The following is a 27,949-nucleotide window of genomic DNA, read 5'->3' as shown; positions in this document are numbered from 1 at the left end:
GACAACAATGGAATTAAATGAGACTTCAAGACAAATCTGGTTAATTAATGCTGTTAGAGTGAAACTATTATAGCAATTTAAAAGCACTTTCAAAACAACGGTTGATTCTGATCAGATCATGAATTACCTGCTTGTATTCACTGACACAACTCTGGCAGCAAAATCTCTTCTGCTGACCATCAATGACCAAGACATTGTTCCCAGCACCTTTGCTGGGCAAGTACTCCCCACACTGCTCACAGCAATTCATTATTAGACCATTGGCCATTCTGTATCTATTAAAGCAGTGGTCACTGCACAGCTTATGAGTCATATTTTTAAAGCTAACTTCATGGCGAATCTAAAAGAAAAACAAGCAAAATTTTAAAAAACAAATTAATATATGACACGTAGCTAAGTAACAAGGTGCTCCAATAGAAAGAAAATGCCTCAGTTTTTCTGTGTAAAGCTTGTTTAGGGAAAAGGCAAGACAAAGTACATTTCATTCTTCTTTCAACTTTTTTATACACACATATATACGGTGCAAGGCAGAGAGGACCACCAGGGTCATCGTACAAACTTCTCTAGACGTATCTAAAAGTGACAGGAAACAACCCAGTTTGGGCAGTGTTAGTATAAAACTTCCAAACAGATTGGAAATCTTTAGATAAATCTAAAAGGAAATTATTTAAATATAAGTACACTGCTGTACAACAGGGAGGAGAGGACTAACATTATAAATAATTCAAATGAAGCATGTATGCACAGATTTCTTTTTATTTCATCAAATGCAAAAACCGTAATACATTTTTAACGAAGTCCTCAAAAACATCCCCTCCGCTCGTTCCGCTTCTTAAGCAAGATCGTTTGCTGGCTCTCACGTGCAGTCAGCCTATTTAAACACTATGGGTTTTCTGTGAGTGCTCCAACCTCAGGAAATAAGTCAACTGATGTTATATTTCAATTTTTTTGTAAATCATTCTCCCCATGGGAGAATGGGATTACATAATGGGATATTTATAAGATAGGTTTTATATACCCTCACTTTTAAGGAAATACATACTGATGAAAGATTATGTCAAAACAGTTAAAAGTCAAAAATATTCCCATTAGTTAGAACTAAATGATAAAGCACAAAAACACAAACCTCTGTTAGTTTACCACAAATTGTACATCTTGATTTATTCAGCGCTCCTTTAGTAGGATTCTGTTTGTCTTCATAAAGAGACAGACAAGATGTACTACAGAATTCCTGGAAGGATTCGCTCGAATCCACTTGGGCAACAATGGTTCCTTTCATTGTAGTTATATCTCTGAAAAATACGAGGAGCAGCAAAGTCAAACTCTACTTTAAAATAAATCAAAGAGTAATAACTGACATTTTTAATTTCCATAGACTAAAACCCATTTTTAGATTCATTAACTCACTTTTACTATTTAAAAACTCTTGGCAATAAAATATGAACACAGAAGACTGAGAAGCAATACTATTAAACCCTAGCCACTACTCAATTTATCTTCAAGCTCCTTAACAAGGCTTTCAGATATTGGAACCACTTAAAAAAAAAACAACAAAACTGTTGTTATTTACATGGAGTTTAATGTCAAGGCCTAATTTACTGAGGTATAAATTTACAATACCTATTCAATTTCCCTCTCGTGGGTAAGTAGAAAGCATGAGGTACCTAGGTCACAGGAATATGGAGAGGATAAGTGAACTTAAATACATCCCATAACCCAAAAGAACCCCACCTACCATTCTATACAGCTTTCAACTACAATTAGAAATGTTAGGAAATGACAATATTGGTGACCGTTGAAGTTTTCCTTTAATTCTGAAGTTCCAGGTCTTATATTGCTGTATGCAAGTCTACTACTGTAAAGCAACCAAAAAACTGCATAACAATTGTTCCAATATTTGAATTTACTAAACCTATACAGAGCACTCAGCCTTTTCCAGTTCTAATATCTAAAAATATCTTTACAAACTTGGGCTGCTTCAAGAGATGGTACAGAAAAGCTACCTGTTTAACCTTGCACACAACATACCATACATATTCAGCTCATTTTTAACTAGTGAGACCAGACCTAAAAAATGGCAGAAGAGGATCCTGTCACTCCAAGGCTGTCAAAAAAAAAGGTACCTGAGTCTTGAAGAGGTGAGGATTAAAATGACAACATTCAAGACAAACATAAATAAATGCATATAATATCCAAAGATTTGCCAATTTTTAATAATCTTAACATGAAGGTAGTCCAAATTTTGACCTATTTTAATACAAAACTAGTCATACATAAATTGCTTAACAATTTTGTCTGGCTAGAACTAAATTCTTATAATTAATAATGTAAATAAGCATGTATGTATTTTTACGAATTCAAGTCCAATGGAGATTACAGATAAAATTAATTATAAGGGCCTAGTATCTAAATCAACCCCAAAGCCTATCCAAATAGGAAGGCTTTTAATCCTAAGCCACCTCAGCTTGATAGAGAACACTCCAAAGCCATTACAAATTTGAGTTTGGCTTTAATATTCAAACAAGCTTACAAATTTTTAAAACATAGTAATTCACCTCTAAAACAATTTTTCTCACATTTTATACCACCAATATTCAACCATAAGGAAATATACTGGAAGGTAAACCTTACTTTTTACACATAACACAAAGTTTCTTTGGAGCAGGCTTGTGAGAGAAGGAAGAGAGGCAGGTGGTAGAACAGAAGAGGTGAGCTGATCCTTTTCGCTGATAAGCTGTCTGTCCCTTCTGTAAAGGCTTTTTGCAGTTTGCACAAGTGACTTTAACTGGTTTAGTGGGCTGCTGTTGGGCAGAAGGCTGGAAAATCTGTTTAGGAAGAGAGGCCACTGGTGATAAGGAATCCACCCCTGGCTGTTTCTGATTTCGGGGAAATGATGCTGACTGGGAGATCCAAGAATCTAAAAAAACAAACCAAAACAAAAACACATACACTGAAATTTATATCAGAGACACAGTTTTAACTTCCCATTCTGTCCAAGTTTCAGACATCGATAAGGCGCAGTATAGCAGAGCGGTCAAGGGCACAAACTTTGGAGTCAGAATTGATGGCTGACATTCAGGCCCCATTATCTACTAGACTGGGAAGTTACTAACCCTGTGCCTAACTCTTCTCTAAACTGGAAATGGTAACTTTAAATGAGATAGTACATGGTTTATAAACCACAATCACTGGCACATATGCAGCACTAAAAAATATTAGCCATTAGTTACTAAACAGGAAGAATTTACAAAATATTACTTTAAGCGAGGAACACATACATCAACATATATAAATAATAAAATCTTTACCAACCAGAACCTTTGACAAATACAATATAGCTCGGATTGCGCTTCCCTGGTGGCACAGTGGTTGAGAGTCCACCTGCCGACGCAGGGGACGCAGGTTCGTGCCCCGGTCCGGGAAGATCCCACATGCAGCAGAGCGGCTGGGCCCGTGAGCCATGGCCGCTGAGCCTGCGCGTCCAGAGCCTGTGCTCCGCAATGGGAGAGGCCACAACAGTGAGGGGCCCGCGTACCGCAAAAAGAAAAGAAAAAAAAAATACAATATAGCTCGGATAAAGTTTACAAATGACTATATTCAAAACATCTTTCTAGGGACGTCCCTGGTGGTCCAGCGGTTAAGACTCCACGCTTCCAATGCGAGAGGTTCAGGTTCGATCCCTGGTCGGAAAACTAAGATCCCCACATGCCACGTGGTGCAGCCAAAAAATTTTTTTTTTTTTTTTTTTTTTTTGCGGTACGCGGGCCTCTCACTGTTGTGGCCTCTGCCGTTGCGGAGCACAGGCTCCGGACGCGCGGGCTCAGCAGCCATGGCTCACGGGCCCAGCCGCTCCGCGGCATGTGGGATCTTCCCGGACCGGGGCATGAACCCATGTCCCCTGCATCGGCAGGCGGATCCTCAACCACTGCGCCACCAGGGAAGCCCCAAAAAATTTTTTAAAAAACCTTTCTAAGAACAGCTTTTCCACATACATGTTTCATTTCATGGCTTCTAAGTATACCACATAATAGCAAAGAAATTAGAGTGTTACACAGAAGTGGTGATGTTAAGCCAACGTCCAGTGACCGATGAGACATCCCGTTGCTCTACCGCTGCCAGCAGCACAGCTTCAACGGCACAGCATTAAGGCCTGGGGAACCGACCGCCAGGGTGCTAAGTTCTCCCTCCTCTTCTTAGTAAGCTTCTTTGGGACTTAGCAGGATGTCTCCAGCTCACCATACTACTTACTGTTACACAGACTCACACTACAATACCAATACACCATAATGTTTTTTCATTTTGAAACTTTTCATGCTACCACTTCTATTATAATTTCTACTACTTTGGTCTCTTGTAATACTTTTCCTTTCTAGTTTCTTCTGAAATTTGTATTTCCATACAAAAAAGATGCCCTTTCATATGAGAAACAATGTATAAATATATCCAGAGTATGAGGAAATTTCTTTACTACCAAAACCTTGAAGAGGGCAATTTCCTGGTTCTGACCCAGTCCATCAACCTAATGGTTTCAAGGGGCTACATATACTGCTATTCAAATTCTACTTTACGCCACAACCCCTCCAAATAAATATATGTTCTATACACAGAGTAAACAGAGTACCTTCTGGAATCCTGTTATCCTGCTATCATCAGGGTAACTGACCTGTTTTAATAAAGAGGTAAAAATACTAAGGAACACCAAGAAAGCAAATCACTGAAACAAACTGGCAATTCCATATTATGAAGGGCCTTCAATCAAAAATTATATTTGAGGACGTCCCTGGTGGCGCAGTGGTTAAAAATCCACCTGCCAATGCAGGGGACACGGGTTCGATCCCTGGTCCAGGAAGATCCCACATACTGCGGAGCAACTAAGCCCGTGCACCACAACTACTGAGCCTGCACTCTAGAGCCTGCGAGCCACAACTACTGAGCCCGCATGCCATAACTACTGAAGCCCATGTGCCTAGAGCCTGTGCTCTGCAACGAGAAGCCACCGCAATGAGAAGTCCACTCACCGCAATGAAGAGTAGCCCCTGCTCACTGCAATTAGAGAAAAGCCCATGCACAGCAACGAAGACCCAATGCAGCCAAAAATAAATAAATAATTTTTTAAAAAATTTATATTTGAATACATGTTAGAAGTAATAGCTTTTGCAACATAAATAGTGGCTCCTTAGGATTTTCAATCCTGCAGGCTTGTCATTTGAATATATACTTAAAGGAACCTAGTTAGGGACTTCCCTGGTGGTCCAGTGGGTAAGACTCCCTGATCCCAATGCAGGGAGCCTGGGTTTGATCCCTGGTTGGGGAACTAGATCCCACATGCATGCCACAGCTAAGAGTCCGCATGCCTCAACTAAATATACCACGTGCCACAACTAACACCCGGCAGAGCCAGAATAAATAAATAATTTTTTTTTTTTAAAAAAGGAACCTAGTTAAACCTAAAGGCATCTATCTATTAACTTGATTTTGAAAAATGGCAATTATTCTCAATTTCGTGCTAGGCCCTGTATAAATAATGCAATGGCTCCTTTTATCTATGCTTCAGTTCTTACATTCCCCTACTTTCAAATTTTCACCTCCTCCAATATCAAAATACTTCTAGGAATGGAAGAGACCTAATCATTCTCTACTTTATACAATGGACACTAAGGGACAGAGGTTAATTTGCCCAAGTCACCATTGGTCTGAGAGCCAGTATAAACAGCCAAGATGTTATAATTCTCTATGACAAACAAAGACAGCACAAACGGGAGCTAATCCATAAACTCAGGAGCAAGAGGTGTATCTGTCTGGTTTCCTGATGCATACTTTACATTCCCTGTGTTAAGAGTTTGTGTGAACAGGAACACAATTCTTATAATAAATGTGCTTTGACCCAGCAATAGTCCTCAGGTACTACATTATCCCGACATACATGGATAAGAATATTCTTAAGAGTTATTTAAGGGCTTCCCTGGTGGCGCAGTGGTTGAGAATCTGCCTGCCAATGCAGGGGACACGGGTTCGAGCCCTGGTCTGGGAAGATCCCACATGCCACGGAGCGACTGGGCCCGTGAGCCACAACTACTGAGCCTGTGTGTCTGGAGCCTGTGCTCCGCAACAAGAGAGGCCACGACAGTGAGAGGCCCATGCACGGCGATGAAGAGTGGCCCCCGCTCGCCGCAACTAGAGAAAGCCCTCGCACAGAAACGAAGACCCTACACAGCCAAAAAATAAATAAATGAATTTAAAAAAAAAAAAAAAAAAAGAGTTATTTAAGTAGTAAAAACTGTAAGTGAACTAAATAGAGAATTAACAAAATCAAACATATACTCTTGATATGGTCAAAAGTTCAAGATTATTGTTAGGTATTTAAAGGAGCAGGAGAAAGGGAAAGTTTGCAAAGCTATACCTCTATTGCAATCTCAGGTTGGAATTAAATGTACCATATTCTCAACAGTAAGCCTGAACATTATGTTCTTTTTCATACACTTATGTTTTTAATATACTTATAAGAAAGACAAAATAGCTATTTTGAAACTACTTTGACTATTATCATGTCTTAAACTTTTATGTGAGCTAGAAGGAAAGACCCTCTAATACACAGCTGATAGCAGTATAAATTGGTAAAAACTTTCCAGAAGGCCGTATGACAATGTATTTCCACAACTTAAAAATGTTCATACGACGTCACATACACATATATGCATACGATGACCTACCAACAGATATATATAAATACATACGGGGGAAAGGATCTTGGAAGACATTAGGAATTTTCAAAACTGAGTAATAAGAAACATATTTCTTTCAAAATCACTACAAAGCAGAAAATTTTTACAACCAAAACTCTTTGGAGGGATGGGAGTAGTGATAGTCTTTGGCCCAGTAACTTCACTTCTAGAATATACTCTAAGAAATAATCAGAAATTTGAAAAAAAAAAAAAAAAAAAGTTCATCATAGACCGACAAGAGCAAAAAAGGGAAACGATGTAAAAACCAAATATGGGAATGGTATAACCAAATCCATTGTGCAGTCATTAAAACTTCTGTGTATAAATAATTTTAATTGTTTGAGAAAATACAGAGTAATATTAAATGGGGGGAAACAGGAAGCAAAATTATGAAGAACTGCACTTCAACCAAGTTAATACAAAGGAAAAACACTGAAAGACAACCACTCAAAGCATTAACAACAGTGGTAACCTTTCTTCATCATTTTTTAATTATGGATTTTCCAAACATTCTTCAATAATTACACATTACTCTCATAACCAAAAGAATAGTAAGTATGAAAGGAAAAACTAGCATTTCACAGAACATTCTACACGGCCTAGCTTTCAGTCATTCCTTATTATTCTCCACAATCCTAGGGTGATAAAGCTGCTAATGAGCCTACAACGATGAAGCCCGAGAAGGACAGAGAGAAGGTACGTGGGAGACAGGCAGGCCATACAGAGGCCTGGGGCAGACACAGACACAGTCAGGAAAAGCCACAGAGCTCTTCTCACAGCTTCCACAGAGCAAAGATGCCTGCAGAAAATGTTTTCAAGTAGTCAAGAAATTTACCAATCTTTAAATATAAGAAAAAATAACAAAGTGCTAATAAGTAAAAATCATAATCAGATAGGCAGTCAAAATTATAAACACAGGGAAAGTAAAAACAAATCTAAATGCAATTATACAACATATTGCTCTTTACATGTGCTATTTATCTTTTTGTTCTCTTTTTACACATAAAAACAATACTATTAAAAATACACTAGCATAGGGCTTCCCTGGTGGCACAGTGGTTGAGAGTCCGCCTGCCAACGCAGGGGACGCGGGTTCGAGCCCTGGTCCAGGAGGATCCCACATGCTGCAGAGCAACTAAGCCCGTGCGCCACAACTACTGAAGCCCTTGTGCCTAGAGCCCATGCTCCACAATAAGAGAAGCCACCACAATGAGAGGCCCGCGCACCACACCAAAGAGTGCCCCCCACTCGCTGCAACTGGAGAGGGCCCGTGTGCAGCCAAAAATAAATGAATTAAAAAAAAATACACTAGCATAAAGTCAGTATGTGACAAATAAGATGCCAAATTATTAGACTTTAGTGGTGGTGAATATAAAGAGTATTTTGTTTTACTTCCTTTAGACATTAATTTATCTGATTTTCTAATTATCTACAGAGAAATACTATATACATGGTTTTACATCTCTTATTAGTTAAAATTTCAAACTTAAAAGTCAATAGAATTAATATATCTTACATGAATAAACTAACCAAAGTAGCACCAATTACTATAATAAAAAAAAGAATCCACCAGTGCAAAATCCCTTCCACGGGGCAGAAGCCCCCTCCAAGCTTACCAGGATTGTGATGAGCTGCAGACTCTCCGTTCTGAAATACGTCTCCTGTCACATTCATTCTACCAGGATTAAAAGGTCCTACTGCAGTCTTGGTCTGTGAAGTTAAAGACGGGGTGTATGTTTGCATATTAACACCAAAGTTACTCGACTGCAGTCCGTTAGAGACATCTCCCAAGCTGGTATTCTGCAGTGATGTTACGTGTGTGATCATTAGGTTCATATCTCGCCCGTCAGTATTTTCTAATTGGCCATCACTCACAGAGCTGACACCTGTTTCTAAGGTCGTAACATTAGCAATCTGAATTTCAGAGTCTGGTTCTGTGGTGATACCACTATTACCCATTCCTGCATTTACCTTACTTCTTGAAAAACTGGAAGTGGAGAAATCCACATCATTGGTTCTGTTTTTAGACTCGGGTGGTCTCCGTTCAATAAAATTGGAGGAATTTTTCTCTTGCCCTTGATTTGTTTCCATGTCCTCTTCATCATCGATGACAATTGTCTCACTTACACTTCCCTTCTGAGAAGCCAATTCTTTTGAGGAAGGAAGAATTTTGGAATCATTTCCTTGTAGCTCTTCATTTTTCGATGACGTAAATGTTATGGTTCTTTGATCGGCTACCACTGGTGCAGAAGGCGGAGGAGGTTGTACAGGTTCGATAAACACAACATCATCATCATCTTCCACTGATGAGTTCTGAAATTTACTAGATCTATTCACTAAAGGGTTAGGTGGCCCACTAAATGAATTTCCTACGTCCGTGAGGCTAGCTGCCATGGCCGTCCTCCCCAGCAGAACAGGAGTCTCATCAGTCAATTCTAATCCTCCTGATGAACCTGTGTCCATGCCAAAGAACCTGTTAAGGAGATGGAAAAAAATTTTTTTTACAAATGTCACTGTATGGCTTTTGATGTTATTCTAATTCAAAAAATTTCTTAAAGGTACTTTTACTTTCTTTCTTACTCTAAATGAAAGTCATTCTTATCTAATATCCAGGAAAATTTTTATATGCATTCTGTGATCTTCTCTCATTCACTAATCATTTCATAAAGTTTACATGTGAACTTCTTGCAATATAAAAAGAAAGGTAATTATTGAATTTTCAGTAAGAATATGCAGTATGTTCCCATCTCTACCACCTCCTTTCCACCACTGCTTACCCTATAATTTTAACACTGAAAACACAGATAAATCCTTCTACACACATGTGAACAAAAATATAACTAAAATCTGATCATAAAAATCTCTTCTCCATATCTATCCCATTTATCTACTGTATTAAATAAAATGACATGATTTAATCCCTAATTTCCCTTATCTTTTTTTTTTAATCCACTGTTCTCATATTCCCTGGCTCCCACAGCTGTATGATTAAATCCTTCTGAGAATCTGAAATCTTTCTTGACCCCACCTAGAAAGCTTAAATCCCCATCTGCCATGTCCTTTATATCCATGTATCAGGCTGAATAATGGCCCCAAAGAAATCAGATACTAATCCCTGGAAGCTGTAAATGTTACCTCGGATGGAAAGGGGGTCTTTGCAGAGATGATTATGGTTAAGGACTTAAAAATGAGATTACCTGGGCAGGCCCTACCTGCATCTTAAGTGGCCTCATCAACAGAGGTGGAAGGAGATTCCAGGCAACGTAAGCACAGAGGTGCCAGGAGGAGATGAAAGTGATGTAGCCAAGGAATGTTGGCAGCACCAGAACTTAAAGGAAGCAGGGAGTGAGCCCTCCCCCAGAGCCTCCTGAGCGAGTATGGCCCTGCTGACGCCCTGGTTTGAGCCCAGGGCCACTGACTTCTGACTTGTGACCTCTAGAACTGTTAAAGGAAACAAGGTCTGTTTTAAGCCACCAAGTCTGCGGCGACTTGTTACAACAGCCCTAGGAAAATATCATCCACTCCTTGGTTACATCTTCAAAGCAACCCTTGATATGGTTACAATATTGTCCCATTTTGTGGCTTAGAGATGCTAACTAACCCAAGTCACACAGCTAGAATTCATTCCCAGTTCTTTATAACTCAACAATCCGAACTCTTCATGACTGCCATAGTTAACTCGTATTTCTGTGCACCTATTAGATATGCAGAGCTGTGCTAAAGCCAAAGAGACAGCAGACAGTTAATGGTTAAAAAAAGGCCAGAAAAGAAAGAAAATAAGTTATTGAGCACACAGAGAGGATGAGGTCATGGGCACAGGTGGTAGTACAACTAGTCCGGAACATGGATCACCTTAATCGCAGAGACTAAACAAGGAAAAAACCAACTAGAAGGGAAAATGAAGGGTGAGTATAGACTGCAGGTCAATTTGCAGACGGACAGATACGAGTGTGAAGTGGTTTATTCACTGCAGCCTCAGAGAAGGTGAGGAGACACCAGCTGTACAGGCATTAAGACTGGCTTAAGGGCCCCAAGGCCAACTCCTAGCTCTTCGGTAATCCTCTCTCTTATAAGGCCACTCAGCCCAGTCTCAAAACAAAGGGGCTTAAAGAACACTTACTGTTTCATATATATTGCCCTTTGCTTTCATTGTTATAAAAGCCTCTGGAAGGATGAGGGCAACACTAATATAAATAAGTATCACTTTGACAGACAGCTGACAGGGATGGAGAAATTATTCACTGTATATTTTGTTGCATTTTCTTAATCTTTGAGCATGATTTCTCACTTATTTTTTAAAGCTAAACTTAAAAAAAAAAACAGGGATAGTAACAGAACAAAGAGAGAAGTACTGTACTCTGGAGTCAGAGAAGGCCTCTTCGAGCAGGCGGTATCTGCTGAGATCTGGAGAGATGAGCAACATCTAACTGGGGGAAAACTGAGGTAAGGGCAGCTCCTGCAAAAGCCTAAAGGGAGTGAGGCTGGGAAGGTCAAGCAACAGAATAAAGGCCAATGTGGCTGGAACAAGGTAGGTGGGGAAGAACTGGATGAGATGAGATATAAAGACAAGCACAGAACTTACCAAAGGCAACAAGTAATTAACTGCATTCAACAAAGATTTATGGAGCACCCAATATCCACAAGACACTGTCTTAGACACTTGAGAAAAATCAATAAACAAAACAGATAAACATCCCCGCCGTCAGAAATCATGAATTTGGGAGTTCCCTGGTGGTCTAGTGGTTAGGATTCTGGGCTTTCACTGCTAAGGCCCGGATTCAATCCCTGGTCAGGGAACTAAAATCCCACAAGCCACACAGCATGGCCAAAAAAAAACAACAAAAAAACTGAATCACTAGGTTGTACACCTGAAACTTTTATAATATCATAAATCAACTACACCTCAATTAAGAAAAAAACAGTAGCTCAGATACATTAATTAAAAGTGCCCAAGGTTCCAAGACAACATCAGGATTCAAGCACTATCAATCAAGCTTGATGCTAAAACCCTCTTTGTTCCTCTTAAACCAAAGCTGTGTGTGTCAGGATGGAAGACATGCTAATATTGGAAAATGGGAAAAGACACATTTATATCTGCTTTAAAGAAAATGGATAATTCCATTTAAAAACTTAAGGGGTGACTATCTGCCTTACCCAACGAGCTACCAATTACCATTCCATAGTCTAAGACACTTTAAATATACTTTCAAATACTAAGATATATACTACATTACCCCAGAACAGCTCCTCAGTGAGAAAGACTTCTTTATGGTAAAACAATAGCAATGTGCTGGGAAACCCTCACATAAGGCCTTCACTTAATTTTAAGCAAACATGAAAAATCTTTTAACATTACCATTACAGAAAGTTTTAAAGGTTGAAATAAGCTGAATAATATTTGATTCAAAATTTTTATAACTAATTCAATTAGGTTCTCTTAAAATACAAGTACATTCATCCGGTAACAGTTAACATTTATTTAATGCTTAGTATGAGCCAAATATTCATGATGGTTAAACATTAAACCAACACCATGAAGTAAAATCATTATCTCCCTTATTTTTTTAAAAAAAACCCAATCCTCAAAAGTAAGCTGCCCGGGCTTCCCTGGTGGCGCAGTGGTTAAGAGTCTGCCTGCCGATGCAGGGGACACGGGTTCGTGCCCCGGTCCGGGAAGATCCCACGTGCCGCGGAGCGGCTGGGCCCGTGAGCCATGGCCGCTGAGCCTGCGCGTCCGGAGCCTGTGCTCCGCAGCGGGAGAGGCCACAACAGTGAGAGGCCCGCGTACCGCAAAAAAAAAAAAAAAAAAAAAAAAAAGTAGGCTGCCCAAGGGACTTCCCTGGTGGCACAGTGGTTAAAAATCCACCTGCCAATGCAGGGGACATGGGTTCGAGCCCTGGTCCGGGAAGATCCCACATGCCGCAGAAGAGCTAAGCCCATGCACCACAACTACTGAGCCTGGACTCTAGAGCCCACGAGCCACAACTACTGAGCCCTTGTGCCACAACTACTGAAGCCCAAGCGCCTAGAGCCCGTGCTCTGCAACAAGAGAAGCCACTGCAATGAGAAGCCTGTGCACCGCAACGAAGAGCAGCCCCCGCTCGCCACAACTAGAGAAAGACCACGTGCAGCAATGAAGACCCAACGCAGCCAAAAATAAATAAATTTATAAATAAAAAAAAAAGTAAGCTGTCCAAAACCACAGCCAGGAAGTGGGAGAGGTCAGGATTTGAATATTCATAACTACTTTGTAATATGTGATTAAGTATTAAATAATGTAGCACAGCTCTTATTAATTAAAAAAGGACACAGCCATTCAATAGAACAGTAACCAAATCAATATTCAAAATACACAAGTATCAAAAGAAAAATATCAAGCCCAAAGTGCCAAGCTAAAATGAGATTTTTTTCTAAAGTAGAGTATAATTGCTTTACAATGTTACGTTAGTTTCTGCTGCACAACGAAGTGAATCAGCTGTATGTATGCCCCTCCCACCCCCACCGCCATCTCACCCGTCTCTAGGTCGACACAGAGCACTGAGCTGAGCTTTTTAAACACAAATGGAGCTGAACTAGTTAACATTCATTTGCCAGAAGGTAGGAAGTATCCTCATCAACAATAACAATTTTCAGAGGAATGTGGCGTAAATCTACTGAGGTTATGGAATGCAAAGGGTTTTAAAGCACGAGTTTTCTCGATCTTGTCTATGTTTTAGCATACCTAAAACAGAAGACAACAATTTCTGGGGCTTAAGCCACAACTGAATCCACAGTGCCCTCTGGTGGCTGCAAGGTATCCATTCATTCTCCTCACGAGATAACCGTGGAGCAGAGAATAGGACTTTCCTTACTACACAGTTCTCTGCAGTAATCCACTTCCCAAGCAGAATAATTACTCAACTGTAACAGTTATTTTCAAATCCTATACTATAAATAAATTTGGTAACTTCTATATGTCACTGAGAATAGGCTTCAACTACCAAACACTCATTTAGTCCTATAAAGAAAAGAATCTGATTAAAGTTGATCATTTCTACCTTATCCAAATAAAATCTATTCCTTTTAGCCACTTTTCTACATTAAGTCAATGCTAATTAGCTATTTAACGTCAAGCAAATAACTTCACTTCTCTGGGCTTCAATTTTCCCTAGAATAAAAGGGTATAAATATAGTTCCCAGGGTTTTTCTTAGAATTTAAAGAGATAAATAACTGAATGTGAAAATCAATTAACACAGTTAACTCCTAATAACCACCAGGCAGTTTTTGCCTATACCTCAAGATTTCATTTTTAAGGTTCATTTTTAAGCTTCCACTCCATCATTGTTATGGACCAAATGCTTGTGTCTCCCCTCAAATTCATATGATGAAATCCTGGCCTCCAAAGAGATGGTAGTAGGAGGCGGGGCCTCTGAGCAGTGATTAAAGTCAGAAAGGTGGAGTCCTCTAAGTGGGATTAGGGACCATTTTGTAAAAGACACCAAGAGAGCTCCTTTCCCCCCCAACCATGTGAGGACACAGCAAGATGGCAGTCTTTCTATGAACCAGGAACAAGCTCTCACTACACAACCCGATCTGCAGGAGCCTTGATCACGGACTTCCCAGCCTCCAGAACTCTGAGAAATGAATGTCTGTTGTCTATGGTACTTCTGTTATACTAGCCCAAATGGACTGAGACAATCATCATAAATTATAAATGCTTTCAGCTTTATATTTTGATTCAGTGAGAATCAACATAATACTCGATGTTCTCATGAAAAAACAAAGAAAAGGTAGTTAAAAAATAAAATGTTGACGTTCATAACAATAAAGTATCAGTAGTTGCTGAGAAAAGCGTATGAACTTTCAAAGAAAATCACAAAGAAAGCATTTCAAAGTGATTCAAGAAAAACATTCATCACTTTCTCATTAATAAGCCCCAGAGCTTTCTAGGTGCCATAAGCGGTACAAAGAAAGCTAAGGTGAATTACTCTACTCTAGAGGAAAGGGTATTATTCAACATGTGTTAATGGCACTTCTAACAGTTCTGAGGCAGTATAACAAATTTTTTTTTTTTTTTTCCGTTACGCGGGCCTCTCACTGCTGTGGCCTCTCCCATTGCGGAGCACAGGCTCCGGACACGTAGGCTCAGCGGCCATGGCTCACGGGCCCAGCCGCTCCACGGCATGTGGGATCTTCCCAGACCGGGGCACGAACCCGTGTCCCCTGCATCGGCAGGCGGACTCTTAACCACTGTGCCACCAGGGAAGCCCCAAATTAAAATTTTTAAGAATAAAATTTCTTGGGAGTTCCCTGGCAGTCCAGTGGTTAGGACTTGGCACTTTCACTGCGGTGGCCCAGGTTCAATTCCTGGTAAGGGAACTAAGATCCCACAAGCCACACAGCGTGGCCACAAAATAAAGAAAGAACAGGGGGCTTCCCTGGTGGCGCGGTGGTTGGGAGTCCGCCTGCCGATGCAGGGGACACGGGTTCGTGCCCCAGTCCGGGAAGACCCCACATGCCGCGGAGCAGCTGGGCCCGTGAGCCATGGCCGCTGAGCCTGCGCGTCCAGAGCCTGTGCTCCGCGACGGGACAGACCACCGCAGTGAGAGGCCCGCGTACCACAAAAAAAAAAAAAAAAAGAAAAAAAAGAAAGAATAAAATTTCCTAATAAAATGGGAAAAATGGATTTATAAATATATATGTATCAAACCAAAAGATATCATCCAGCTTAATGGGAGACATTAAAATACTAGCATTAAAGTCAAGGTTAAGGTAAGGATATTCTTTATTATTACTACACAGCACTGCTCTGGAAGTACCATCCAATGTAATAATATGAAAAAGATATAACAATTTGAAATAAGGAAAATTATCATTATATGCAAATTATATTAGCATTACCTCAAAGACTCAAATAATTTACCCAAAAAACTACTACAGTGAGATACAGACATACCTCAGAGATATTGTGGGTTCACTTCCAGACCACCGCAAGAAAGCAAATATCGCAGTAAAGTGAGTCACATGCATTTTTTGGTTTCCCAGTGCATATAAAAGTTATGTTTACACTATACTGTTGTCTATTAAGTGTGCAACAGCATTATGTCAAACACAAGTACATACCTTAATTTTAAAATGCTGTTAGAAAAATGACACTGATAGACTTGCTCAATACACCTTCAATATTTTTTTTTTTTTTTTTTGGTACGCGGGCCTCTCACTGCTGTGGCGTCTCCCGCAGCGGAGCACAGGCTCCGGACCCGCAGGCTCAGCGGCCATGGCTCACGGGCCCAGCCGCTCCGCAGCATGTGGGATCTTCCCGGACCGGGGCACAAACCCGCGTCCCCTACATTGGCAGGCGGACTCTCAACCTCTGCACCACCAGGGAAGCCCTACCTTCAATTTTTAACAAAAACTTTCAATTTGTAATAAAGTGCAACATCTGACAAGTGCAATGAAACGAGGTATGCCTGTAACTTAGTCAAGTGATGGGTATAAACTTAATATGTAGAAATTAATATTAAATTAATTGGATGGTCAACTGGAGACAGAGATAAAATGTTGCTTCCATCAAAAGACCAACTAAATAAGGAGATTAAAAAAAAAAAAGACAAACCCACAAGAACAAGGAGAACAAGTGATAATTCAACAGCACCAAAACTTTGGAAGAGGGAAAGCAAAGGAGCATGACTCATTGTACCCGACTCAGCACACCTCAAAAACCCACGGTAAATAAGGTTTTGAAATGACTGGATTACAAATGAAGTTAAACTTATAGTCAACATTCACTTCTCATAAAGTAGGAAGTATCTTGATCAACATAATTTTTAGAAGAATAAGGCAACAGGTCCTCACAGGTCCTTAAAAACAGATGTAGACAGATGTCACCCCAAATGGCAGCATCAGAAGTTCTGGGTATGGGTCCCCTTACCTGAGTAACTAATGAGCTGGACAGAGGGACTGGAAGCAATCTCTGGGGTCTCTGCACCTGACTGGACACTAAGCGCCAGGGGAGTGTGTGAAGAAGAGGCTGCTGCTCACTTTAAGTGGGTGAGCAGCCCCCGCCTTCCTCCCCCCAGGTCGGCCAAGGGGACAGCACCTGCAGTCCTCCGGGGTCTGGCTGAACACAGGAATGGCGGTGAGGGACTTCCAACAAAATCTGGGATTGTGGCTTGGGCTCCTCTTGGCCTCAGCCCTCTGGGCAGCAGAAGCATTCCCAGTAGCATCTCTCAGATTTAATGAAACACAACCCTGTATAACGTTCTTCTTCTTTTCTACCAGACATTTACAAAAACTTTTTGTCAGGTCACTAGCTCACCACAGGGGTGATAGAACATTAACTTCAAGGACACAAGCAATAAGAAATTCACACTCTGCAAAAAAATGTTTAAACAGTCAAAAATAAACAGCTCCATCCCCAAGGAAAAATCAGCAATCTAAGGAGAATCAGATATCCAGAGGTATAATATTCTCAGAATGGTATAAACACACAAAGAAACAGAAAAGTATGCCCTATTCACAGGAATAAAAGAATCAGAAACCATCCCTGAGGAATCCCAAATACTGGAGTAACTAGCCAAAAACATTAAATCAGGACTTCCCTGGTGGCCCAGTGGCTAAGACTCTGCGCTCCCAACGCAGGGGGCCTGAGTTCAATCCCTGGTCAGGGAACTAGATCCTGTACGCCACAACTAAAAGAGCCCGCATGCTGCAATTAAGACCTCACACAGCCAAATAAAAAAATAAATATTAAAAAAAAAAAATTAGGTCAACTACCTTAAATATGCTCAATGAGCTAACAGAGAGCATGGACAAAGAATTAAAGGAAATCCGAAAACAAGGTATGGACAAAATGAAAACATAAATAAACAGATACAAATCATAAAAAGTAACCAAACAGGGACTTCCCTAGCGGTCCAGTGGTTAAGATTCCAGGCTTCCAGGGCTTCCCTGGTGGTTCAGTGGTTAAGAATCCGCCTGCCAATGCAGGGGACACGGGTTCGAGCCCTGGTCCAGGAAGATCCCACATGCCGCGGAGCAACTAAGCCTGTGCGCCACAACTACTGAGCCTGTGCTCTAGAGCCCGCAAGCCACAACTACTGAGCCCATGCGCCTAGAGCCCATGCTCTACCACAATGAGAAGCCTGCACACCACAACAAAGACCCAACACAGCCATAAATAAATAAATAAATTTATATTAAAAAAAAAAAAAAAAGATTCCACACTTCCAATGCAGGGGGCATGGGTTCAATCCCTGGTTGGGGAACTGAGATCCTGCAAGCCATGTGGCATAGCCAAAAAAAAGTAACCAAACAGCTGAAGCGGGTGTGGACAAAAGTGAACCCTCCTGCACTGTTTGTGGGACTGTAGATTGGTGCAGCCACTGTGGAGAAGAGTATGGAGGTTCCTTAGAAAACTAAAAATAGAACTACCATATGATCCAGCAATACCACTCCTGGGCACACATCCGGAAAAGATAAAAACTCTCAGTCAAAAAGATACGTGCACCTCAGTGTTCATAGCAGCACTGTTTACAATAGCCAAGACATGGAAGCAACCTAAGTGTCCATCGACAGGTGAATGGATAAAGAAGATTGGTGCATATATGCAACGGAATATTACTCAGCGAGAAGAAAGAATGAAATAACGCCATTTGCAGCAACATGGATGGACCCACAGATTATCATACTAAGTGAGGGAAGTCAAACAGAGAAAAACAAATATCACTTGGTATCACTTACTTGTGGAATCTAAAAAAATGATACAAATGAACTTATTTATAAAACAGAAACAGACTCACAGACAGAGAAAATAACTTATGGTTACCAAAAGGGAAATGGGGGGGGATAAATTAGGAGTTTCAGATTAACAGATACATGCTACTTTTATATATAAAATAGATAAACACTACTTTTATAATAAATACACACTACTCTTATACATAAAATAGATAAACAGGACCCGCTGTATAGCACAGGGAACTATACTCAATATCGTGTAATAACCTATAATGAAGAAAAATATGAAAAATATATATATGTATAACTGAATCACTTCGCTGTATACCTGAAACTAACACAACATTGTAAATCAACTATACTTCAATTAAAAAAAAAAAAAGTAGCCAAACAGAAATTCTGGAGATGAAAAATATAATAGCAGAAATGAAGAACTCACTGGAGGGGATCAATAGCAGACGTGAGCAAGCAGAAGAAAGAATCAGTAAACTGAAAGGCAGAATAATTAAAATTATCCAGTCTGAGGAGAAGGAAAAAAAGAATGAAGAAAAATGAACAGAGCCTGAAGGATCTGTGAAACAAAACCATGTGCACCAACACATGTAACATAAAAAGAGAAAAAAAGGACAAAAAATATATTTGAACACACAATGGCTGCAAACTTCCCGAATATGATGAAGATGCATATACACACCCAGGAAGCTCAACAAACTTCAAGCCAGTTAAGCTCAAAGATAGCCACACCAAGACAGGTGATAATCAAACCGTGGACCCGACAGTAAAAGAGAATTCTGAAACTAAGAGAGAAGTGACTCGTCACATGCAATGGGTTCTCAAAAAGATCTGCATCATCAGTGTATTTCTCATCCGACACCATGGAAGCCAAAAGCTACGGCGTGACATTTAAAGAGATGAACAACAACAACAAAACCTGCCAACCAGGAATTCTATATCCAACAAAAACACTCCTCCAAAATTAAGGAGAAATTAAGACGTTTCCAGATAAACAAAAGGGAATTTATTACCAGCAGACCTACCCAACGTGAAAAGCTAAAGGGAATCCTTCAGGCAAAACTAAAAACACACCATAGAGTAAACTGAAGCCATAGGAAATAAAGAATACAAATGAATATATAAATATATATATAAAGTAAATACAGAAAATCACTAGAAAGCCAGTATTAATGTACTTTCGGTTTATAACTACTTTTTTCCCTATGATTTAAAAGGCAAATGCATAAAACAATAATTATCAATATATGTTAATGAGGGACTTCTCTGGTGGTGCAGTGGTTAAGAATCCATCTGCCAATGCAGGGGACATGGGTTCGAGCCCCAGTCCAGAAGACCCCACGTGCCACAGAGCAACTAAGTCCATGCGCCACAACTACTGAAGCCCACTCGCTCTAGGGCCCACATGCCTCAACTACTGAGCCCGCATTCTGCAACTACTGAAGCCTGTGCACCTAGAGCCCGTACTCCACAACAAGAGGCCACCGCAATGAGAAGCCCGCACACGGCAACGAAGGGTAGCCCCCGCTCAACGCAACTAGAGAAAGCCAGTATGCAGCAACAAAGACCCAACACAGCCAAACAAATAAAATAAACTTATTTTTTTTAATTTAAAAGGATCAAAATGATACAGTATTTTTTCTAATCACAATGGAATGGTATTAGAAATAACAGAAGCATAAATGAAAAATCACAAATAGGTAGAAATTAACACACTTAAACAACCAATGGGTCAAAGAAGAAATCACTAGGGAAAGTGAAGAAATACTTTGAAACAAAAAACAGAAACACAACATATCAAAACTTAAGGGATGCAATGGGGCTTCCCTGGTGGCGCAGTGGTTGAGAATCTGCCTGCCAATGCAGGGGACATGGGTTCGAGCCCTGGTCTGGGAAGATCCCACATGCCGCGGAGCAACTGGGCCCGTGAGCCACAACTACTGAGCCTGCGCATCTGGAGCCTGTGCTCCGCAACAAGAGAGGCCGCGACAGTGAGAGGCCCGCGCACTGCGATGAAGAGTGGCCCCCGCTTGCCACAACTAGAGAAAGCCCTCGCACAGAAATGAAGACCCAACACAGCCAAATTAATTAATTAATTTAAAAAACTTATGGGATGCAATGAAAGCTGTGCTCAGCAGAAAACTTACTGCTATTAATGCCTAGGTTAAAAATCTCAAATCAATAAACCAACTTTACACCTTAAGAAACCAGAAAAAGAGCAAACTAAAGCTAGCAGAAAGAATGCAGTAATAAAGATGAGTACACAGATAAACAAAACAGAAAGCAGAAAAATACAGAAAAAAATAAGTGGTTCCTTGAAAATATTAAATCTTTAGCCAGTATGACAAAGAAACAAAATCTCAAATTATTAAAACCAGAAACGAACGGAATTCCCTGGGGGGTCCAGTGGTTAGGACTTGGCGCTTTCACTGGTCAGGGAACTAAGATCCCACAAGCCATGTGGTGCGGCCAAAAACAAAGAAAGAAAGTAATTGATATGTGAATAGCAGACCAAAAATAAAAAAGTTAAAAAAAAAAATCAGAAATGAAAATAAGATATCACTACTGATTTTACAGAAATGAATAAGAGAACATTATGAGCAATTATATGCCAACAAACTGGATAACCAAGATAAAATGGACAAATTCCTAATACAAACTACCAAAACTGACTCAAGAAGAAATATAAACTCTGAATAGAATTATAATATGCAAAGAGATTGAATCAGTAATCAAAAATCTCCCAACAAAGAAACCAGGACCAGAGGGGTTCACAGGTGAATTCTACCAAACATTTACAGAAGAATTAACACTGATCCTTCTCAAATTCTTCCCAGTGATGCTATGCTCAACTTCATCCTTCATTAGGGAAATGCAAATCAAAACCAGGAAACATGTCACATCCATTAGGATGCCTACTATCAAAACAAACAAAAAGTAACACGTATTAGTGAAGAGAAACTGGTTGGTTGGTTGGTTGGTTGGTTGAAGAAACTTGATCCCTTGTGCACTGCTGATGGGAATGTAAAAAGGTGCAGCAGCTACAGAAAACAGCATGGAGGTTACTCAAGCAATTAAAAATTGAATTACCATAAGATTCAGCAATCCAACTCTGGGTATACCCAAAATAACTAAAATCAAGATCTCGAAGAGATACTTGCATGTTTATGTTCACAGCAGCATTATTCATAATAGCCAAAAGGTAGATGCAACCAAAAGTTCCACGAGCAGATGAATGTATAAACCAAATGTGGTACATACGTACAATGGAATATTATTCAGCATTAAAAAGAAAGGAAATCCTGTTATATGCTACAGCAATGATGTACCTTGAGATCACTGTGCTAAGTGAAAAAAGATAAACACTGTATGATCACACATAAATGATACAATGTATCTCAAGAAGTCAAAAATCATACAAATATAAAGTAGGATGGTGCTGAGGAGCAGATGTGGAACTGTTTAATCGTTAGTTTCGGCTTTTCAAGATGAAAAAGTTCTGGAGGTCTGCTGCACAATAAGGTGAATGTACTTAACACTACTGATCTACACACTTAAAAATGGCCAAGATGATAAATTTTATGCTATGTGTTTTTTTACCACAGTTAAAAGTAAAAATTAAAAAAAAAATGAGATACCATTTCACAGCAATGAAGATGGATTTTTTGATTGTTTGTGTGTTTATTTGATTTTGGCTGTGCCATTCGGCATGTGGGATCTTAGTTCCTCAACAAGGGATCAAACCCATGCCCCCTGTTGTGGAAGCACGAAGTCTTAACCACTGGACCACCAGGAAGTCCCTGAATGTTTTGTTTTGTTTTAATAAATTTATTTATTTATTTATTTATTGGCTGCGTTGCGTCTTTGCTGCTGTGCGCAGGCTTTCTCTAGTTGCGGCGAGGGGGAGCTACTCTTCGTTGTGGTGCGTGGGCATCTCCTTGTGGTGGCTTCTCTTGTTGCAGAGTATGGGCTCTAGGTGCACTGGCTTCAGTAGCTGTGGCACGTGGGCTCAGTAGCTGTGGCACGTGGGCTCTAGAGTGCAGGCTCAGTAGTTGTGGCGCACAGGCTCAGTTGCTCCACGCCATGTGGGATCTCCTGGACCAAGTCTCGAACCCACGGTCCCTGCACTGGCAGGCAGATTCTTAACCACTGCGCCACCAGGGAGGCCCTGGATGTTATTTTTATTTATTTATTTATTTTTGCGATACGTGGGCCTCTCACTGTTGTGGCCTCTCCCGTTGTGGAGCACAGGCTCCGGACGCGCAGGCTCAGCGGCCATGGCTCACGGGCCCAGCCGCTCCGCGGCACGTGGGATCCTCCCAGACCGGGGCACGAACCTGCGTCCCCTGCATCGGCAGGCGGACTCTCAACCACTGTACCACCAGGGAAGCCCTGGATGTTATTTTTTAAAAAAGGAAAATAACAAGTCCTGGAGAGACGTACAAAAATTAGTTATATGTAGAATTAACATATGAGCAGTCAATTCCACGTCTAGATTTATTTATATACACATATACAGAAGAACTGAAAGCCAGGACTCAAATGGATACTTGCATACCAATGTTCACAGCAGTCTTATTCACAATGACCAAAAGGTAGAATGAGCCCAAGGGTCCATCAACAAATGAATGGATAAACAAAATGTAGGCATACAATGGAATATTACTCACTCCTAAAAAGGAAAGAAATTCTGATATATGCCACAACATAGATGAACCTTGCAAACATGCTAGGTGAAATAAGCCAGGCACAAAATGGCAAACATTTTAAGATCCTACTTATTTAAGGTACCTACAATAGGCAATTTCATAGAGACAGAAGGTAGAAGAGACGTCACTAGGAGCTGTGGTAAAGAGGCACCGGGCATTATGTTTAATGAGTATGATGCTTATGTTTGGGAATGATGAAAAGGCTCTGGAAATTAACAGTGGTGATTTTTAAGAAACACTTATGTATATACTTAATACCACTGAACTATACATTTAAAAAAGGTAAAAACGGTAAATTTTATGTTAATACATTTTACCAGAATTTTTTCTGAAAAAACAAAATAGAAGACACCTCTATGGGGGAAAAAAATACCAAACATACGACAATGATTAACTACAAAGGAAATATTTGCAACTCATAGCCTAAAAAAATGAAGACAAAGAGGTCCTACAATGAGATAAACCAACAACCAGTGAGAATAAAGGACCAAAAAGATGTGAACAGAGTTCACAAGAAAAGAAAATACAGATGTCTCTTAAATATATGAAATATTTAAGAGAAATCCAAGTTAAAACTCTAAAGAGCCACCAATTTTCTCCTAACACACTGACAAAAATCAAAAGGTTTAACTGTGTACTCTCATAGTGTAAATCAGTGTAAACTGGTACAACTTCTACTGACAGCAACTCAAAAAAATATTTCTTTGACCAAGCAATTCCACTTCCAGACATTCTTCCTACAGATATCATCTCATGTTTTTAAGAACAAAACATAGAAAGACATTCATTGTAAACTTAAAAGACTGAAACACCCTAAATGTCTCTCAACAGACAACTGATAAAATGAATGACAATAAAGACAAACAGTGAAACATTAGGCAGCCTTGGAAACAACTGAGGCAGCTCTCAACATACTTCCACACTAACATGGAACCACCTCTCCCATAAAATAAATGCAAGCAAGGCACCTAACAAAGGATAAACACACGCACCATGAGCACGCGCACACATGCACAGAGTAAACGGCCAAGAATACGACAACAGTGATTTGCTTCGAAGGAAGAGAACTGTGTGGATGGAGAGGGGGGAGTCTTCCTTTTTTGTTTTGTTTTGTTTTTTAACCTTTCTACCCTTTTTACTTTTCAAATTTGGTACCATATGTATCTATTCTGGTATTTAGTTAGGATTTCACTGAATTTAGAGATATTTGAAGACAAAAATATTAATTTTTTTACATTATTGAAGTCTTCCCATCCAGATATATGTATATCTGTCCATTCTGGTTTTCTCGTATGTCCTACTGTATTATTTTACAATTTCCTTCATAAAAGTCTTGCATATTCATTATAACTGCTCCTATTTCTTGCAATAGTGAAATGGATTTTTCCCGTTACATTATAAAATGTTTACATAGCAAAGAAGCACCATAAGTAAGGTATAAAATTTTACAAAAGATATATGTTGGGCTTCCCTGGTGGCGCAGTGGTTGAGAGTCCGCCTGCTGATGCAGGGGACACAGGTTCGTGCCCCGGTCTGGGAAGATCCCACATGCCGCGGAGCGGCTGGGCCCGTGAGCCATGGCCGCTGAGCCTGCGCGTCCGGAGCCTGTGCTCCGCAATGGGAGAGGCCACAACAGTGAGAGGCCCGCGTACAGCAAAAAAAAAAAAAAAAAAAAAAAAAAAAGATATATGTTATATATAATATATAATGTGTATATACACTTGTAATCGATATAACAAGAACTGATATCCATTCTTTAGAAAGAACATAAATTAAATTGACAAAACTTTAACTATTTGAGAACATCCAGTATTGTCAAGAATGTGGAGAAACTAGTAGAAAGGGTAGTCAGTACTGTGTTCCAGTGGAAGGCAATTAGGCAGTACCTATAAAAACATGTAATATGCACATACTGACTCAGTAATTCCTATTCTCCAGAATCTCCCCCAGAGAAAACACACATGAACCCAAAGAAACTACTACATGTATATTTCATGCAGAATTTTATATATAACAAAAAATTCCAAATAGACTAAGTGTCTACCAACAGAATAGCTAAACTGTTAAATCCATGTCATGAAGTATCACACAACAGTTTAAAGAGACCTTTACATACTAACTCAGAAAAATGTCTAAGACGTACCACTAAGTGAAAAAAGCAAGTTGCAGAAAGATACATACCCATGTTTTTAAAATGCCCATATAAATTTACTTTATTACTCTTATAGGTACATGTTAGTATATGCACAAAAAGGATTTATAGTAATACACACTAAACTGATGCTACCACCAACCTCTGGGGAGTGAGCGAAGGGGACAGGGGTCAGTGACAGACGAACACAGATTATGGCCTCTGCATATGACCTCATGCTGCTTACCATCTAGCTGCAAAATCATTTTATAACATATCTTTATCAGAGATCCACAACAATGCTACTCTGGCTTTAGAAGCTGACAGGAATCATTTAATTAACATACTAAAAATCCATTCAAGGGCTATGACAGCGTCTAAACAAAAATCCCTTTTGATCTAGTAAATTAATTAATTAATTGATTGATTCAGGTTAGCTCTAGGGCACAGAATTTCTGGGGTAAGGAATAATCTCTTCTTTCCCATAGGACCAACTTTAACTGCAATGTACTTTAAAGTAATTTGAACTTCCTTTGGGGATCTCATCCACTCCCATGATTTTAAATAATACCTCAATGTCCCAGAGTCCTTAATTTATCTCAATCAAGATGTTTCAAAGCCCCCAACTGCCTACTCCCTACATCTAGTTATTCAAGCACGCTCTTTCACTCTTTATCTGCCCCTCCTCCAGCCTCTGCCATTTGGGGATGTTATGTGTCTAGCTAGTCATACCAGAAGTCTGGAGGCCTTAATTTCTTCTCCATTCTTCACCTACACCCATGCCATCCCCAATTCCTATCCTACTTCCAAAATAAATCTTGAAACTGTCCACTTTTAACCATCTCTTCTGACACTCCTCTAGCCCTAGAAATTCATCACCATTTTTCTGCTGGATTACTGACGTCACCTACTATATTCCCCAGACTATCTAAAGATCTTTTTAAAAATTAAATCAGACTACATCAATTGCTTCTTCCGTGGCTTTCCAGTCTACTTCCATTATAAGACTCCTGCCTGATCTGACCCTGCCTTCAGGACAGGCTCAGTTTCAGCACCACTCTTCCCACCTTGCTCATTAAGCTTCTGCTGAACTAATGCTACCACATTACCCTCTATCATATAGAACTGAGACTTGTGACCTGCTCTAATACACTGATTAGTAGAATTCAAACACTGATCAGCTGAAGACTTTGGCAACATAAGGATAGGGAAGCAATTATCGAAAATGTTGACTGTTGATAACAATATATATGCAAAATTATTAGTATGATGAGCAGGAAAAAATCATCATGGAATTATGGGGGAACTTACACTTTCTATGTCACATACTTCTTTATTACTTGATTGTAAGGGCACATTTTATCTTTATAACCAAAATATTAAGAACTGTCCTTTCTGATATGCATACAACTACTCATTTCTGTAGGTCACCGATTATGCTTCATTGTTTACAGTTATTCATTTACATGACTGTCTCCACAAACTGAACACTGAGAATCTACCTTAAAAAAAAAAAAAATCACATATTACGCATTTCCTAATTGATTTCTTCTTTTTAAGGGTTTTAAAGCCCAGGCTTAGTTTGTAAGTTTGTATTTTGTTTCACATGCCAGCAAGAATCCCTGAAGATTTTGGAAAGTGAGTGATGTGATCAGACTGGGCTTTAGGGAAAATTAATCTGGCTGTAGACTGCAGAAAGAAATAGGATGAAAGTGCCTTGTAAATATAACTCCCACTTTCTAACAAAATGGACTAAGGTCAAAGTACAAAACAAAACAAGAGAGGGCTAAGTACCTTAGGAAATAAGGATACATAAAGGTCTCCATATTTGAATCTAATGAGGGGAAGTGAAGGAGATCATCAGAAGTATAAGATAAAAAAAAAAAAAAAAAAAAAAAGTATAAGATAATGTTAAGTTCAAAGTCCCAGAAGTCAACAGAGTTTCAAGGAATATAATAAATTTCAAATCTTACAGAATTAAGACCAAAAAAAGGCACCTAAGATTTGAAAATTAAGTCACTAGTGACCTCAAAACAGCAGATTTGGTATAGTGTTGAGAGTGCAAATCAGTGAGTTTCTTTGGAAAAGTACAGGAAAAGGAAGTTTGGGAAAGGTACAGAGATTCTGGAGGAGAGAGCATGTTAGCACACTTAAAAGACTAATGAAGGAGCCGTCAGAGAGAAGGCTGTGAACAGGAACATAATTCCTTCTATCGCATGAGCATTCACTGAGTTTACTGTCCCACTGGTGGCAACAAATTCATGATGTTTGCTCTGTATAAACAGGGAAGAACTGTAGCTGCTGTTAACTGAGCACCTACTATTGGCCAATCACATTCTCTGTATTACTTTTAACCCACCTAACAGCAATCTCAAGAAAGCAGGCAGTACTATACTTATTTGTCATGAGTAAATTAAGGCTTAGAGGTTAAATGACTTACCAGAGACCACAAATTGGTAAATGGTGTAACAAAAATGGTTTTTAACGGTTTTACTGAGGCATAATTTATATAAAATAAAATTTATTTTAAGTGAAATTTGATAATTTTCAGCAAATTTCTTCCATGATCTCACCAAATTCAAAAGTTTAATAAAATCTGGATACGCCTCATATAAATACAGCAAAATCAGACTTACAACATAGGATGCTTTTTCAG

At 39.6% G+C, this 27,949-nt stretch overlaps 1 protein-coding gene across 6 annotated transcripts in view; it reads right to left on the bottom strand.

Moving 5' to 3' along the window:
- ZMYM2 (zinc finger MYM-type containing 2) overlaps window positions 1–27,949 on the bottom strand; it is an 89,994-nt gene that overhangs the window by 54,596 nt on the left and 7,449 nt on the right. For 4 of the 6 annotated variants that reach the window (XM_032610849.1, XM_032610847.1, XM_032610848.1 and 1 more), the window contains exons 3-6: window positions 8,339–9,195; window positions 2,632–2,917; window positions 1,127–1,292; window positions 128–340 (exon numbers count right to left, since the gene is read on the bottom strand). In XM_032610849.1, coding sequence (XP_032466740.1) covers window positions 128–340; window positions 1,127–1,292; window positions 2,632–2,917; window positions 8,339–9,185 — 1,512 coding nt within the window. In that variant the 5' untranslated portion in view covers window positions 9,186–9,195. The remainder of the gene's footprint in view (window positions 1–127; window positions 341–1,126; window positions 1,293–2,631; window positions 2,918–8,338; window positions 9,196–27,949) is intronic. The other 2 variants (XM_032610851.1, XM_032610850.1) reach the window with 1 other exon arrangement.

This window comes from Phocoena sinus, chromosome 18 (genome assembly GCF_008692025.1).
Source record: "Phocoena sinus isolate mPhoSin1 chromosome 18, mPhoSin1.pri, whole genome shotgun sequence".
NCBI classification, from domain to species: domain Eukaryota; kingdom Metazoa; phylum Chordata; class Mammalia; order Artiodactyla; family Phocoenidae; genus Phocoena; species Phocoena sinus.
Note: the sequence above shows the minus strand (reverse complement) of the source record. Positions and strands in the feature narration are given on the sequence as shown.